We start from the raw sequence: 17,937 nt of genomic DNA, 5'->3' as shown, positions 1-17,937 counted from the left end.
GAGACAGAACATTTGAATATATTAATTAGCACAACCTTTTAGAAAATTATGACTTATGGATATTAATTATGATTCTGCTCAAGGCTGAAACTGTATGCAACAACCTGCTTTTAGAGACTAAAAACAGAAGGTCAAATCTATTTAGCAGATGTGGTCATGGAGGACTGTGAGCCTTCAAAACAGCAGGAACTCTGTGCACACTCGGTCCCTAGACGGACTGCACGATGCTCTTAGGGGTGGGGTTTGAAGCTGTTAACACAGTGTGACCACTGCACTTATTTCTGAGTGTGCCAACTTACTGAGCACTTTCTTATCATGGGCTTGCTTTTGGCTTTGCTGTAGGATTTGTTTTTTTCTATTTCATACGTACTCTGGGTTGGACTGGAAGTTTAGAAACACATTCCAGTTTTTAAATCTATGACTCTTTTTGCCTAGGAAAATATTACACAGCCAAGTGTAATGACTGTAACCTCTGTGTCATGAACTCTTTTGATGGCTTTTTGTGTTTTGTGAAACAAAAATACAGATAGCTGCTTTAACTTCCGAATTGTTAAGTGTTGTTGATGTTGTTTTTGTTGTTATTATTTGAGGATAACACTGTTTCCCATCCTTTGATATAGACTACCAGCCACATTTCTTGACTGCATTCTCTAATAGTGTGATTACAGATAGGTTGCTGAAACCCTTTCAAAATCCCTAAAGTTTATGTAAACAAAGATCTGTCGGTTCTATCCAAGTCATCAGTTGAAGTCAAGGGACTCTGAGGCAAGCCATTAAGGTCTGCTAAAGGTGGCGCAGCAGTGTGTGCGGGGACTTGTAGGGGCCCTGTCCAGGTTTATTTATGAATTTTGGGAACATCTTGAACCTGGACTAACTTCATGGTGTTGAGTGGGAGTCGGGGACCATAAATGCTATTTGTGACTCAGACCATAGTGGACAGCAGATTCCATGCCAAGCGAACTGGAGGTGAGAGTAAGGGCATCTGGTGCTCCAGTCTCTGCGTCTGTGGGTTCTAGAAGTCTCTCTCTCAGAGCTTCGTGCAAAAGAAGAAAAAGAGCTAGAAGCTACAACAACAAAACCCCAGTGACTAATTCAGTTTCCAGGCAGTCTTTATCCAGATTTTGGCTTACTCATCTGGTCTTAGTAAGTTTACCCAGGGCAACTCATTGCACTGGCAGAGAAGTGCACTAACGCGATGATCAAAGTCTCTATTGTAAGTGCGTCTTTTAGCAGTGCCCAGGAGCGTGCATTCTCCTTTTTATTAACTAAAACAAACCAACTCACTCATCAATTAGTGTACACAGGCTGCTTAGAGGGGCCGTGTTACCCTGTTGTTCCTCGGGGCTCCCAGAATGTCTTTGGTTCTTCTTACTAACTTCCGCAGAATCAGCTCCTTGGTTTTGGCGGCTGTCATGGTAGTGGTAAAATTTATTGTGGAGATTATAATTCCTTTATCATTTTTAATGGTGCTGTCATCAGCTTTAGCCTCTTCTTTCTTTGTAATCTGATCTGTGATGCCAAAAAAGACAAAAAAAAAAAAAAAAAAAAAAAAAGAAAGAAAAGAGAAAAGGAAAAAGAAAGAAAGAAAAAAGAAAGACAAATTTACAACAGTTTAAGCGATTTTTGCTTTGTTTTAGGGTATTCAGAAGTGTGAAGTTTTATTTTGTTTTCGACCTTTAAGTGACAGTGACTAGAGAGCAGCACCACACAGCATGTTTTTCTATTAGGGCTCATTCTCAGGGAAGGAACCGCCCAGGGGGCATGCCTGGGCCAACATGGCGGCGGTGGCAGTGGTGGAAGACCCCAAGCCACCGCTGGCCCTCCCGTTTATGTTATGCACCCTGACTTGAGAGCCACCGAACCACAATGTTCTACTGTGCTGTGCTGAGAAGCAGGGAAGGCCACAGCCAGATCACGCCACTGGATTTCATTTGCACTTCTGCCAGGAGGGCAGGGCTCACCGGTGACGCCACCATGTGCAGAGTCCCCTCCACCAGAGCCACTTGTACCTGTTCAGTAGTTTGAACGGGTCCTGGACAACTTCCCACAGTCTGTGTTTGAAACGAGCAATCCCAGATTTTACCCCGTGACTCCACACAGTGAGGAACGACTGGCAGGCACGCGGCTACAGCAGCCGGAGCTGTGGTCCCATGACTTCACACTTACCAAGGCTTGCTCCAATTGTTTTGATGTTCTCACCAATCAAGATGTTGATATTCTGCCTGAGGCTGTTGGAATCAAATGTTTTATTAAAATTAGTTTATCATTTTAGCTGTAGTGTTAAAGTCTAGCTAAAGCAAGAGCAGAGAATTGATTTTACTTAGATTTCCCACAAGAAAACATTTACTTTTCTGTTCACACACTTCTAGTCTTAAGCCTCTCTCTATTCCATTTTCTAATTCAGCTGATAAAAACAGACTTCTCTAATATTTGAACAATGAGAGAATTTTAAAATGTATATTTCAGAAATTTTTATTGGAAACACTTAGGTTTATATTTTTCTTTTAGGAAGAGGCAGACAGAATGCAGAATGGTGGGCATAAGCACCTTGTAAAAGGTCTATGTTTCATGAATAGATGATTTATTTCTCATACAATACACTGATACTTTGCAAAACTTTGTGAGTATATTTAAGGTGCATTTTTTCCTAGGAGGAAAATAGTTTATAGCTACCTTTTGTTATGCAAAAATATGGGGTTCTAACTTAAATTTAAAATAAATGCTGTTTCTCTGACTTAAAGAATGAATCTAGATATTAACACCTTGGAAAAAATAAAGCTTTTCTTCTAAAAAAAATATTAGCGTATACCAGTAAGGATGGAGATGAAATCAGTAACAAAAAAACCGTCCCTCATCAAACAAAATCAACTCAGAACTGTACAGTTTCTCACTAAATTCTAAGGCTCATATACTAACAAACATGGAGGTAGAAGGAATATTTCCAAACTCATTTCACAAGAGCTAGCATAGCCCTGGTAAGAAAGCCAGAAAAATGCCTCAGGTAAAGAAAATTTCAGGATAGTATCATTTACAAACAGAGATGAAGAAAACAAAAACAAAAACAAAAACCTTCAACAGAAAGCTAACAAATTCAACAGTGCATTGGAGAGAGCACCCTTCAAGATCAAGTGCCATCTGTCCCTGGCATTCAAACATGGTCCAACATATACGAATGAAAGAAAGTGATACACTACACTAACAGAATAAAGGTCAACAGCTACAACCGTCATCTTAATAAGGAATCACTATACTGAAAACTATAACGAAGTAAAAAAAAATCACAAATATCTGGAGTTATGACCTGTCTTCATGGCTTAGAAAAAGTAATACTGTTACAATGTTTGTATACTACTCCAAACAGACACAGCAATCCTGAACGGAGGGAGTCGTCATGAGGCTGGAGAGATGTCTCAGGTTAAAAGCCCTGCCACTTCTGTGGAGAACTGGAGTTGGTTCCTAGTGCTTGCACTGGGCAGCTCGTAAAGACTCATTCCATTCAGGGTTCAGGGACTAGTGGGATAGTGCCACAGGAAAGGGTAAACTAGCCCAGGCGGGAAGGGTTACAGTCTGCACAGTCTCCACTATACTAAGAGTCTGAAGAAAGTTCAGTTCGTGGAAGCAGAAAGAGGGGTGGGTGGCAGGGACTGAGAGGCTGAGGTGGGGAGGAGTCCAATTTCAAGGTCTGTCACACAGGTTCACACAGGTATGGAGGGCATAGCAGGACCTGCAAAACTGCTGGAAACACAGATATTAAGTGTCCTCACTACAAATGCAAGTGCATGACACGAAGGGATGGGTAAGCTAACCAGCTGACATAATTTTACAATACATGCATATATTTAAACAGCCCATTCTGTCTCACAAATATATATACTTATTATGTGTCAATTAAACACGAACATTAAAATTAAGGAGAGACTGGGAGAATATTTTTCCTCTTATTGCCTCATTTGAATAATTCTCACCATTATATAAAAGGTCTACTTTGTAAGAACAAACTCAACAAGCATACGTCAAAGACACAGTTTTACCAGATAAGCCAAATGTAAAGTTTAATATATACAACCTTGATCTTTTAGTTTCATTATGTAACAGGACCTTTCCTAAGATTGACCCGTATTTGATATCGAGTGTCCCTCGGCCTTCTAGTTTCTCAAGCATCGAGTTGATGGCAGCAGTTTTCCCGACACCGCAGTCTCCTGAGGGGGAGAGCTTTAGGTTAGGGCCACACGCCTAGCACACGTGTGCTAGGATGAACTGGCAACACCTTTATCCCTTTGGAATTTGCACGGAAAGCACATTTTCTGCTTTTCTGTTTTAAAATGGAGAAAAGTTAACTAGGAACGTAACGTGAACCTTCAAATAGTTTGAATTATTTATGTTTCTTACAAAAGATAGATTAGGAGATACTTAGAATTCTTATTGAATGTCCATATAAGTGCATTCAACTCTTTCTTGCTTGTAGCACACTAGAACTACATTAAATGAGACTCTGAAAAACAAAACAAAACAAAACCTGATGAAAAGAAGACATTTTATGTGCCATATATAGGAATCTTGCACAGGAAGCTTGTGGACTCTCCTGGAATTGGGGTTATAGGTGATTATGAACTATGATATGGGTGCAAGGAAAAACCTGCACCCCCTGCAGGAGGAGAAAGGGCTGTTAGCCACGGAACCATCTCTCCAGTCTTCCTCATTGTTTTTTTGTTTGTTTGTTTGTTTGTTGTTGTTTTGTTTTGTTTTTTGAGGGAGGGTGGCCCTAAACTAAATAATTTTCTTGCCTTAGCCCCCTGAGTACTGGAATTGCATGCATATACCACAACTCCTAGTTCCCTTAAAATTTTCTTTTTACTAACACAATCTAAAGGAGGCATTTAATAACAAACTTACTGAAGCAGAACATGTCCATGACTGCAAATTTACAAAACAAAAATGTAAGAGTTTTCTTAGAGGAAATCAAAGGCAACTATGTGTTATTATCGGAGTGTCATGTGGCTCAAGTTCTTTGTGTATGTCTCTAGGAGTACTCTACTATTGGCCTCTGGTGATCTACAACACAGGTCAGGGACAAGAAAATGATAATCAGTGGGTTGGATATTCAGAACAAACAAGACTTGTCCTTGGTAATAGAAAAAGATAGGAATAATTTTATGCCATATTTACAAATTGCATATTTAAGTTTAATCAGACAACTGGGGTCCAGAGGGGACCCTTAGATTAGGTGATCTCCCTCTGAGGACCAGGGTCCATGAGCTCAGACAATTGGGGTCCAGAGGGGACCCTTAGATTAGGTGATCTCCCTCTGAGGACCAGGGTCCATGAGCTCGGACAACTGGGGTACAGAAGGGTCCCTTAGATTAGGTGATCTCCCTCTAAGGACCAGGGCCCATGAGCTCAGACAATTGGGGTCCAGAGGGGACCCTTAGATTAGGTGATCTCCTTCTGAGGACCAGGGCCCATGAACTATGGAGGCCAATCACATACTCATCCAAAGTGTCTATTTCTAGATTTTGTCTTTAATGTTATGAAAAGATAAAAGATAAGAAAGTATAGCATGCAAGTCTGGAGTTGTAGAAGAACCCCTACTTCGGAGGTTAAGGCAGGAAGATCACATGTTCAATGGCAGGCTGGGATGCTTAGCAAGAGCCTATCAAAACAGACAAACAAACAACCAAAACCATCGTGCGCAAGAAGGAAGTTCCATAGACAGGTTTATGACATCCCATATTAAAATGGGCATTCACACGCTGTTTGTAGGGCTGTGAACATTAGTCTCTGAATTTTCAGGGCCTATTTAAAAACGATTTAGACTCAATAATTGTTAAACTTCTTCCTAACCTGGAAATCCCCTTTCTGTTACTTATTTTTCCTACCTGTGAGAAGTATGGGGTAGGAGTTCCTCAGGAGAAGGCTCATGAGGAAAGAGAGGGAGAGGGTGTCTCTGGTAGTCGTATAGTTCACATACTCTCCGTATTCCTTCATCCTCAGCACGTTCTCACCAGATCCCTGGAAGTCAGTCAGTAACGAGGTCCCTAAGGTCAGAAGACAGTCATTAGGTTTCGGATGAGATAGGAACCTATTTTGTTAGGTAATACTTTCTGGACAAGTCAGCATGGTACACGACAGACACTGTTGCATGTGCCTAGGGTCTTTGTTGATCTCAGAGATGGCGGTCTCTGGCACCCTCAGCCGGCCAAGGCACTGCTGGTGTTGCTGGAGGAAAACTTGACTTTCCTGCCCCAAGCCTGCGGCTAGTTCTGTGGGTCCTGCTAGAAGCTAGTCCCAAGCTGTCTGCCACTCTCCTGGGGACCCACCTCTGGCTGCCGGCCTCGTCTTCCAGACTCTTTTCTGCTGGGAGTTGTGATCATACAAGTGTTTATGAACCTTCAACCTGCTTATCTGAATCACAGAAAACTGACATTGCAGAAAGTAAGGGTCAGTAGAACAAGACAATTCAGCAAACACATGCACTCATGTACGCATGCGCGAAAACCCAGCAAAACCAAACCAAACCAGCCCTTCACGGACGTGAATGTGCTCTCTAATGCTACCCTAATCGCGACTTAACATCACGTTATCGTCACTGCTGTGCACTGTTATCGTCACTGCTGTGCACTGTTATATGTAGGTGTGTGTACATGCCATGGCATGTGTGTGGAGTTGGTCCAGTCTTTCCCCCTTTACCTGGGCTCCAGGAATGGCACCTTTACTCTCCGCAGTGTCTCACACCCCTTAAAGAATTCTTTCCCTCCTTCCCGCTACCCAGCTGACCCGCTTAGCTGGTGTAGCACAGCCATGCTGATCCAGTGCTTGTTTATTCTTCATAGGACATTAGCGGGACAGATTCAGAACCCGCGGAGAGACGCGGTGTTGAGCCCTGCCGTAGGCGCAGCCTTTCTCCCGCCTTCACTAATTACTAACCCACAGGGTGGACTCTGCTCTGCCACTTGTTCCACTTTCATTTTAGTGAATTTAGGGAGCCTTCTAAGCCAACCCAGTTTTTTATTAGCGTTATTTAACGAATGTCCAACCAACCTTTCCCCAGTGTGGTAGTGATCAGGATCTACATTATCTCCAATCTTTTATTGTTACAAATAAAGCCAAGTCTCCATACTACTCATGCGTAATTCACACATGACTTCTGGAGTAATTATCTATGAGTAGAGCTTCTGGTCCGTGTAAACCGATTCTGAATCAGTTTTATGATTTGTGATTTTGATGGACACGGACAAACTGCCCACCGCCATTTGAGAAGCTGAATGACAGAGGTGTTGGGTGTTTTTAATCTCTCCGATGTTACAAAAGTTGTATCCAGTTCTTGCTTACCTCTCATTTCTCGTACGGGGTCAACACTAGTTATATTGGAGAGTGATTTATTTTCATGTCAACTATTTGTTCGTATTATTTGAATTTTTCTTGATAATTTGTGGTGATGCTTAAGTTTTATAGGTGCTTTAGGATAACATCAGCAAATACTAAAGTTTAATTATATCCAAATTTTGTTATCTACATATTTTCTCTTTTGTAACCATAGTGTTTTGTATTTTCAAAATAACATTAATTTAAAAGTCACTTTATAATGACAGAGCTTCCCCATTTCCTCCAGTGGATTGTCTTATTTATTTCAATTTTACTTGATTATTTTATGTGTCTGAGTATTTCTCTGGCAAGGATGCCTGTGTACTGTGTGTGTGCCTGGTGCCCTCCACGTTCAGAAGAGGGTGATGGGTTCCGTAGGGCTAGAGCAGGAGACAGTTGGGAGATGCTGCCACCACCACATCCGTGTGGGCGCTGGGATCACACCCAGTTTCTCAGCAGGAGCAACGAGTGCTCTCCACTGTGGAACCAACATCTCAGCCTGGCTTTGCTTTTAAATTCTGCATCTCTTCATTTGTCTAAGATCTAGTCGGGGCCAGAGAAATGCCTCAGTGGTCAAAGCTCTCGCCTCGAAAGCTGACTGTGGTCCCTAGCTAAGAAAAGGTGGAAGGAGGGAACCTTTGCTTACTTCCACAGGACTGCCATGACACATGCCCCGCCCCTCACCATGGACAGGTGTCTCTCTCTCACACACACACTAAACAAAACCTTTAAAACATCTATTCGAGTCTTTCTTAAATTGACTGTGCAATGTAAGTCTTTTATGTGTATCAAGTGTTTTGCCTGCAGGTATGTCTGCACGCTGCAGGTATGTATGCACTGTGCAGACCAGGGGGAGCCCAGGGGGAGGAGCTGGGTACCCTGGACTGGACTTAGAGATGGCTGCCAGCTGGCCTGTGAATTCTGGGAACAGAAGCTGGGGTCCCCTGCAAGAGCAGCCAGTGTCCTCCACCTGATCTCAGTCGGTGTTCCCAGCCCTGATCTCCTCGTGGTTTACACTTTGTACCTCTTTCCGAGTATTTTCAACCTGACTTGTTTATTTGAAGACTGAGCACAGATTGCCTTGGGCGGTAAGGTGGATTTCAGTGAACACCTTCATCTCTCCCTCTCAGGAGAGAGGAGGCCTGTGGTATCTGACAAAGGAGCCTTGGCTGTAGCTGAGCCTGGTGGTGCTAAACTGAGAGCTCCTTGCAGGCCAGCCCCGTCAGCTGCTTCAGCACTCTTTTCCCCTCAACCTCATCAGACTCTACAGCTTTTATGTCTTCTATGTAGGACAGAGACCACCATGGTCTAATGTTTAAAAACATTACAAAATTATACTTTAGTGTGTGTGTGGTAATATGCATGCCACAGCAGGCATGGAGAACTCAGAGGACCCTGTGGGACCCTGTGGGTTCTCTCTACTATGTGGATCCCAGGGACCAAACTTGGGTCACCAAACATGTCTGTATTATTCTTTCTCTTTGATGTCATTTTGATTCGTAAGTCCATGTTCATTTTTGACATTGGACTTTTTGACGGTGCTGAAGATTTTGGTGGTGGGAAATTTCTTTTCCTTGTCTTTCCTGTCGGCCATTGCTAAGGATCCTTGGCTGTGGCTGAAGATGTCAGGGCTGTGGGGCAGTAGCAACAGAGGCCATGATTCTGCAGGACTTCTGGTTAGCAGGCCACTTCTGCTGTAGACTTCTGGAGGATGCTGCCTTGTCAGCCTGGCTTCCACTGCCTCTGTTCTTCCCCAACATCCCAATTGTCAATTTATTAAATACTTTGTACACACGCTTGTATGAGGACATACAAGAGTCCTCAACTCTTGGTGGGGTTACATCAGTAAGTTTGAAAATATGAAAATATTGCTATCTGAGATGAGTTTACTACAGCTAACCTCTAGAATACCCTGGTTTAGCAGCAACACGGTGCACTGGGGCTGGGCATCTGGGCTCTGGATCTCGAGGTCACGGGACTGGCAGCACTAGAGTAGCAGCCACAGTCGCTGTCTAGTGCTGCCAAGCTTGGGAAACACCCAAATTGAAAAAAGAGAACAAAACAGGATTTCTGTTCAACGTGTACTGAGTTCACACCTCTAGAGTTGAAACACTGTGAAGCTACAAAGAGCCTTAACTCTTGACCTTCAGGTCTGACCTTCACCGTCTACCAGGCTCTCACAGCCCAACAAGCGTAAGGGGCGTCTGTGACCCACAGAAGCAGGTTGTCAATGAAAACAACTTGGAGTAGATGGATACTTATGATGTAAAAACTAAACCGTCATTTTCTGCTTTGTGGTTGTTGTTCTTTTGAGATGGGGTGAGATGGAGGCTATGGCCTGACTGGTATTCATTACGTGTTCCAGATTAGGCTCGAACTAACGGCGATCCTGTCTCAGCTTCCGGTTTCAGATGCTGAGCCACCATGTCCACCTTATGTTTTTTTTTTTTAATCAACTGGTTTCATTTACAACAAAGTACACAGGCTTGTGTGTGTGCATTTCTTAGTTTTGAAGAGGTATTTTCCATTATTGTTTAGTGATCACAGCTAGTTAAACTACTAGACACCATTATTGGTGAGACTCCAAACACAGTAGTTTTATAACGTATCTAAACACACTACACATCTTTTTTTATTTTTATTTTTTTATATCGATGGGTGTTTTACCTGCATGGTACATGCCTGGTGCTCAGTGTGGCCAGAAGAGGCATCAGCTGCCCCTGAGTCTTGAGTTATAGATAGGTATGAGCTGCCATGTGGGTTCTGGGAAAAGAACCAGGGGCCTCTGGAAAATCAGTCAGTGCTCGTGACCTCAGAGCCATCTTACACATCAGCCCCTACTACACATTTCTTTTTCTTTCTTTCTTTTTTTTTTTTGATTGTGGTCCTTAAATTCTATAAAGATTTCTTTTTTTTAATTTTTTTATTCGATATAATTTATTCTTTTTTTTATTCAATATATTTTTTATTTACATTTCAAATGATTTCCCCTTTTCTAGGCCCCCACTCCCCGAAAATCCCGTAAGCCCCCTTCTCTCCCCCTGTCCTCCCACCCACCCCTTCCCACTTCCCCGTTCTGGTTTTGCCGAATACTGCTTCACTGAGTCTTTCCAGAACAAAGGGCCACTCCTCCTTTCTTCTTGTACCTCATTTGGTGTGTGGATTATGTTTTGGGTATTCCAGTTTTCTAGGTTAATATCCACTTATTAGTGAGTGCATACCATGATTCACCTTTTGAGTCTGGGTTACCTTACTTAGTATGATGTTCTCTAGCTCCATCCATTTGCCTAAGAATTTCATGAATTCATTGTTTCTAATGGCTGGATAGTACTCCATTGTGTAGATATACCACATTTTTTGTATCCACTCTTCTGTTGAGGGATACCTGGGTTCTTTCCAGCATCTGGCAATTATAAATAGGGCTGCTATGAACATAGTAGAGCATGTATCCTTATTACATGGTGGAGAATCCTCTGGGTATAGGCCCAGGAGTGGTATAGCAGGATCTTCTGGAAGTGAGGTGCCCAGTTTTCTGAGGAACCACCAGACTGATTTCCAGAGTGGTTGTACCAATTTGCAACCCCACCAGCAGTGGAGGAGTGTCCCTCTTTCTCCACACCTTCTCCAACACCTGTTGTCTCCTAAATTTTTAATCTTAGCCATTCTGACTGGTGTAAGGTGAAATCTCAGGGTTGTTTTGATTTGCATTTCCCTAATGACTAATGAAGTTGAGCATTTTTTAAGATGCTTCTCTGCCATCCGAAGTTCTTCAGGTGAGAATTCTTTGTTTAACTCTGTACCCCATTTTTTAATAGGGTTGTTTGGTTTTCTGGAGTCTAACTTCTTGAGTTCTTTATATATATTGGATATTAGCCCTCTATCTGATGCAGGATTGGTGAAGATCTTTTCCCAATTTGTTGGTTGCCGATTTGTCCTCTTGATGGTGTCCTTTGCTTTGCAGAAACTTTGTAATTTTATGAGGTCCCATTTGTCAATTCTTGCTCTTAGAGCATATGCTATTGGTGTTCTGTTCAGAAACTTTCTCCCTGTACTGATGTCCTCAAGGGTCTTCCCCAGTTTCTTTTCTATTAGCTTCAGAGTGTCTGGCTTTATGTGGAGGTCCTTGATCCATTTGGATTTGAGCTTAGTACAAGGAGACAAGGATGGATCAATTCGCATTCTTCTGCATGCTGACCTCCAGTTAAACCAGCACCATTTGTTGAAAAGGCTATCTTTTTTCCATTGGATGTTTTCAGCCTCTTTGTCGAGGATCAAGTGGCCATAGGGGTGTGGGTTCATTTCTGGATCTTCAATCCTGTTCCATTGATCCTCCTGTCTGTCACTGTACCAATACCATGCAGTTTTTAACACTACTGCTCTGTAGTATTGCTTGAGGTCAGGGATACTGATTCCCCCAGACTTTCTTTTGTTGCTGAGAATAGTTTTAGCTATCCTGGGTTTTTTGTTATTCCAGATGAATTTGATAATTGCTCTTTCTAACTCTGTGAAGAATTGAGTTGGGATTTTGATGGTTATTGCATCGAATCTGTATATTGCTTTTGGCAAAATGGTCATTTTAACTATATTGATTCTACCGATCCATGAGCATGGGAGGTTTTCCCATTTTTTGAGGTCTTCTTCCATTTCCTTCTTCAGAGTCTTGAAGTTCTTGTCATACAGATCTTTCACATGTTTGGTAAGAGTCACTCCAAGATACTTTATACTGTTTGTGGCTATTGTGAAGGGGGTCATTTCCTTAATTTCTTTTTCAGCCTGCTTATCCTTTGAGTATAGGAAGGCCACTGATTTGCTTGAGTTGATTTTATAACCTGCCACTTTGCTGAAGTTGTTTATCAGCTGTAGGAGTTCTCTAGTGGAGTTTTTTGGGTCACTTAGGTAAACTATCATGTCATTTGCAAATAATGGTAGTTTGACTTCTTCCTTTCCAATTTGTATCCCTCTGACCTCCTTATGTTGTCGAATTGCCGGAGCTAGTACCTCAAGTACAATATTGAAAAGATAAGGAGAAAGGGGGCAGCCCTTTCTAGTCCCTGATTTTAGTGGGATTGCTTCAAGTTTCTCTCCATTTAGTTTGATGCTGGCTACCGGTTTGCTGTATATTGCTTTTACTATGTTTAGGTATGGGCCTTGAATTCCTGTTCTTTCCAAGACTTTAAGCATGAAAGGATGCTGAATTTTGTCAAATGCTTTTTCAGCATCCAATGAAATGACCATGTGGTTTTTTTCTTTGAGTTTGTTTATGTAGTGGATTGCATTGATAGATTTCCGTATATTGAACCAACCCTGCATTCCCGGGATAAAGCCTACTTGATCATGGTGGATGATCGTTTTGATGTGTTCTTGGATTCGGTTGGCAAGAATTTTATTGAGTATTTTTGCATCGATGTTCATAAGGGAAATTGGTCTGAAGTTCTCTTTCTTTGTTGGATCTTTGTGTGGTTTTGGTATCAGCGTAATTGTGGCTTCGTAGAAGGAATTGGGTAGTGTTCCTTCTGTTTCTATTTTGTGGAATAGTTTGAAGAGTATTGGTGTTAACTCTTCTTTGAAGGTCTGATAGAATTCTGCACTGAAACCATCTGGTCCTGTGCTTTTTTTGGTTGGAAGACTTTCTATGACTCCTATTTCTTTAGGCATTATGGGACTGTTTAGATGATCTATTTGGTCCTGATTTAATTTTGGTATTTGGTATCTGTCAAGGAAATTGTCCATTTCCTCCAGATTCTCCAGTTGTGTTGAGTACAGGCTCTTGTAGTAGGATCTGATGATTTTTTTGGATTTCCTCAGTTTCCGTTGTTATATCTCCCTTTTCATTTCTAAGTTTGTTACTTTGGATACTTTCTCTGTGCCCTTTGGTCAGTCTGGCTAAGGGTTTATCTATCTTGATGGTTTCTCAAAGAACCAGCTCCTGGTTTTGTTGATTTTTTGTATGGTTCTCTTTGTTTCTACTTGATTGATTTCGGCCCTGAGTTTGATGATTTCCTGCCTTCTACTCCTCCTGGGTGAAATAGCTTCTTTTTGTTCCAGGGCTTTCAGATGTGTCATTAAGCTGGTAATGTATGCTCTCTCCATTTTCTTTTTGGAGGCACTCAGGGCTATGAGTTTTCCTCTTAGCACTGCTTTCATTGTGTCCCATAGATTTGGGTATGTTGTGTCTTCATTTTCATTGTGTTCTAAAAAGTCTTTAATTTCTTTCTTTATTTCTTCCTTGACCAAGGTATCATTGAGTAGAATATTGTTCAGTTTCCACGTGTATGTGGGTTTTCTGTTGTTTTTGTTGCTATTGAAGACCACTTTTACTCCATAGTGATCTGATAGGAGGCATGGGATTAGTTTGATCTTCTTATATTTGTTGAGGTCTGTCTTGTGACCAATTATATGGTCGATTTTGGAGAAGGTACCATGAGGTACTGAGGAAAAGGTATATTCTTTTGCTTTAGGATAGAATGTTCTATATATATCTGTTAAATCTAATTGGTCCAAAGCTTCAATTAGTTTCATTGTGTCCCTGTTTAGTTTCTGTTTTCCTGATCAGTCCATTGAGGAAAGTGCAGCGTTGAAGTCACCCACAATTATTGTGTTAGGTGCAATGTGTGCTTTGAGCTTTAATAAAGTTTCTTTTACGAAAGAGGGTGCCCTTGCATTTGGAGCATAGATGTTCAGGATTGAGAGTTCTTTATGTTGTATTTTTCCTTTGACCAACAAGAAGTTTCCCTCAGAGTCTCTTTTGATGACTTTGGGTTGAAAGTCAATTTTATCTGATATTAAAATGGCTACTCCAGCTTGTTTCCTGAGACCATTTGCTTGTAAAATTGTCTTCCAGTCTTTTACTCTAAGGTAGTGTTTGTCTTTGACCCTTAGGTGTGTTTCCTGTAAGCAGCAAAATGTAGGGTCCTGATTACGTATCCAGTCAGTTAGTCTATGTCTTTTTATTGGGGCATTGAGTCCGTTGATGTTAAGAGATATTAAGGAATAGTGATTGTTACTTCCTGTCATTTTTGACGTTATTTTTTTAAATTTGATTGGTTAACTTCTTTTGGGTTTGATGAAAGGTTACAATCTTGCTTTTTCCAGGGTGAAGTTTCCCTCCTTGTATTGGTGTTTTCCTCCTATTATCCTTTGTAGGGCTGGGTTTGTGGCTAGATATTGGGTAAACTTGGTTTTGTCATGGAATATCTTAGTTTCTCTATCTATGGTGGTTGAGAGTTTTGCTGGATATAGTAGTTTTGGCTGGCATTTGTGTTCTCTTAGAGTCTGCATGAGATCTGCCCAGGATCTTCTAGCCTTCATAGTCTCAGGTGAAAAGTCTGCTGTGATTCTGATAGGTCTTCCTTTATATGTTACGTGGCCTTTTTCTCTTACTGCCTTTAATATTCTTTCTTTCTTTAGTACATTTGGTGTTTTGATTATTATGTGACGGGAAGTATTTCTGTTCTGGTCCAGTCTGTTTGGAGTTCTGTAGGCTTCTTGTATATTCATGGGCATCTCTCTCTTTAGGTTAGGGAAGTTTTCTTCCATAATTTTATTGAAGATATTTGCTGGTCCTTTAAGTTGTAAATCTTTACTCTCATCTATGCCTATAATCCTTAGGTTTGGTCTTCTCATTGTGTCCTGGATTTCCTGGATATTTTGGGTTACAAGCTTTTTGCATTTTGCATTTTCTTTAACTGTTGAGTCCATGGTTTCTATAGTATCTTCAGCATCTGAGATTCTTTCTTCTATCTCTTGTATTCTATTGTTGATATTTGCATCTATGTCCCCTGATTTCTTCCCAAGGCTTTCTATCTCCAAAGTTGTCTCCCTTTGAGTTTTCTTAGTTGTTTCTACTTCTGATTTTAGATCCTGGATGGTTTTGCTTAGCTCCTTCACTTGCTTGTTTGTGCTTTCCTGTAATTCTTTAAGAGATTTTTGTGTTTCCTCTTTCATGACCTCAGCCTGTTGACCAAAGTTCTCCTGTATTTCTTTAAGTGTTTTTTGCGTTTCCTCATTATTGGCTTTTGTATTTTCCTGGATTTCTTTCAATGATTTTTGTGTTTTCCTTGCAAGGGCTTCTAACTTTTGATCCATTTTCTCCTGAATTTCTTTAAGCATGTCCTTCATGTGTTCCTGTACCAGCATCATGACCAGTGATTTTAAATCCAAATCTTGTTTTACTGGTGTGATGGGGTATCCAGGACATGCTGGAAAAGGAGAATTGGGTTCAGATGTTGCCATATTGCCTTGATTTCTGTTAGTGACATTCCTGCGTTTGCCTTTTGCCATCTAGTTCTCACTGGTGTTAGTTCGTCTTGTCAATGCTGGACTCACCAGTGCAAGCTGCCCCTTCCCAGGTGGCCTCTGGTGCACAGCTTACCTCCTGCACTGCCTGGAGACAGGGTGCTGTTGCCTGGGCTGTTCAGATCCCGAAGCAGACACCTGAAGGCTCCCGCTGGGGCCCGCTGGATTCACCGGAGCACACCGACTTCTCCCCGCTGGCCGCCCGGAAGCCCCTCTTGCCTCTTGCAGGACCTGGAGATGTGGTGTTGCCGCCCAGGCTGATCTGGATCCGGAAGCAGAGAAGTCTGAGGGCTACCGCCAGAGGCCTCAGGACTGGAACCTAAGCTCTGTGCCACAGGACCAAGCTGTGCTGTGAGCTCCTACACATTTCTTTTAAAGTAATGTTCACAGATGATTTAAAGGTAGCTTTTATAAAGATGGGTAAAACTGTGTCTACAAAGATCTATATTAGAAATAGTAATCCCCAATGTTAAGAACTTATCTATTTTTATGATTCATATAATATCTCCAGAATTTTAGAGAGGTTAAAAGGCATTTAAAAAGTAATGATACTTACCTTTTTGAATTAGGATCTGAGCATTAGGAACTAAGTCTGACCAAGGCATAAACTCGCACTGCTGTAAGTCCACAAAATACGCAAATACAGACCGCTCACTTCCGGGTAAGTTGATGCCAGTATCTGCAAACAACAGACACAAGGGTCTAGTAAGAAACTGGACCAGCAGCGGCGCGGACTCTGCTGGGAAGGTAAGGGTTTGTGACACAGCTGTCCGCTGGAGTGCATACAACTACATAAAGCAGGCAGGCCGTGTCCTCTTAGTATTAGCTTGTACAAAGGCAAGCATTCATTAACTTTTAATTATTTTTTTCACATGTTGAAGGCGGCAAATTGTGATTAAATGTCCTAAGAAAACTTATCCCAAAGTGCTTGCTACAGTTGTGTGTTTGGATACTAGTAAATTCCAGTAACTACTAGCTCCAGTCAAGTCAACATAATACAGAAGTTTCCTTTTTCCTCCCCTCCTGTCCCCTTCCACTCCCCTTTCCTCTCTTTCCCCCTCCCCATTCCCTCCACTCTCCTCTTTTCTTCTTTCCCCCTCCCTCTCCCCTCCCCTCACTTTCCTACCCTTCCCTTCCCCCTTCCCTTCCCTTTCCTTTCCTTTTTGACAGAAGGTCTTACATAGACCAGGCTTCACTCAGGTTATATACTTGAGGATGACCCTGAACTCCTGATGTTCCTGCTTCCACCTTCCAAGCACTGGGATTACAGACATGAGTCATAACACCTCATATTACTAGGATGCTAGTGTTGTTAGTTTTGTCTCAGAATCCTTACAGATTTTGTTGATAAAACTATGATGTTAAATTCATAAAATTGGTGTGTGAGTCCTGTGTGTACACACATGCACCTTGGGCGCATGTGGGAGGCCAGAGCAGGATATCAAGTGTCTTCTGTCATGCTCTACCGTTCTGCCCTGAGACAGTGCGACTCTCCCTGAATGATAACCTTGCTATTTGGTGAGGCCGGTTGGTCTCAGAACGGTTCCATCTCCACACCCCAACACTGGGGTCCCAGCACAGACACATGCAGCCATGCCTGGCTTTTTTACTGGCTGCTGGGGATTTGAACTCAGGTACTTATGCTTGCACAGCAAATTCTACGCCCGCTGATCCATCTCTTCAGCCCTGGTGGGATGCTATTATTTTAAATACAGTGTTCTTCTGAAAGGATAGAAAATACAGCCTAATATATGGCCCCAAGAAGTCAGAAGTTTAAAATGCTATCTCGCTCCAAAGAAGCTCTAATTCCAACCTTCTAAGGAGCCCCAAACACTTCATATTCCAGAGCCTGCTCTTTGTGCTCTTTGTTAGAAACTAGGTAAAAGGTCACATTCCAGAGCCTGCCCTTTGTCAAGAGCTAGGCAAAAAGGCCTTGAATATGTGATCCTGGCCCTGTAAGGTAACTGGAAATGAGCTAATTATTTGCTTATCTTGCTTCTGTAAACTGCTTATGCCATTACCCACATCCGGGAGTTCACACAGCTATAGACCTCCAAGAAAATAGGAAACTAATTGGTCCACAGAGCGCGGGCTCCGATAATTTAAACTGATTGGCCTAAAAACTATGGAGTGGTACAAATTGATTGGCTCACACTATGCGGGCTCTCAATGCTAAGGAATGATTGGTGTGTGATTCACAGGCTTTGTTGTAAACTTATAAAAGCTGTCGCAGTTCGGCACTCATGGTCCACAGTTCTCTACCTCTACGTGGTGTACGGC

General features: G+C 42.0%; 1 protein-coding gene across 1 annotated transcript in view; it reads right to left on the bottom strand.

Annotated features, from left to right (window-relative positions):
• The window catches only part of Dnah14 (dynein axonemal heavy chain 14), a 208,245-nt gene that overhangs the window by 85,570 nt on the left and 104,738 nt on the right, over positions 1 to 17,937 (bottom strand). The window contains exons 43-47 of the mRNA XM_052201306.1: positions 16,214 to 16,336; positions 5,877 to 6,035; positions 4,067 to 4,199; positions 2,167 to 2,228; positions 1,328 to 1,509 (exon numbers count right to left, since the gene is read on the bottom strand). Coding sequence (XP_052057266.1) covers positions 1,328 to 1,509; positions 2,167 to 2,228; positions 4,067 to 4,199; positions 5,877 to 6,035; positions 16,214 to 16,336 — 659 coding nt within the window. The remainder of the gene's footprint in view (positions 1 to 1,327; positions 1,510 to 2,166; positions 2,229 to 4,066; positions 4,200 to 5,876; positions 6,036 to 16,213; positions 16,337 to 17,937) is intronic.

The sequence above is a fragment of the Apodemus sylvaticus genome, chromosome 12 (assembly GCF_947179515.1).
Source record: "Apodemus sylvaticus chromosome 12, mApoSyl1.1, whole genome shotgun sequence".
Lineage (NCBI taxonomy): Eukaryota > Metazoa > Chordata > Mammalia > Rodentia > Muridae > Apodemus > Apodemus sylvaticus.
Note: the sequence above shows the minus strand (reverse complement) of the source record. Positions and strands in the feature narration are given on the sequence as shown.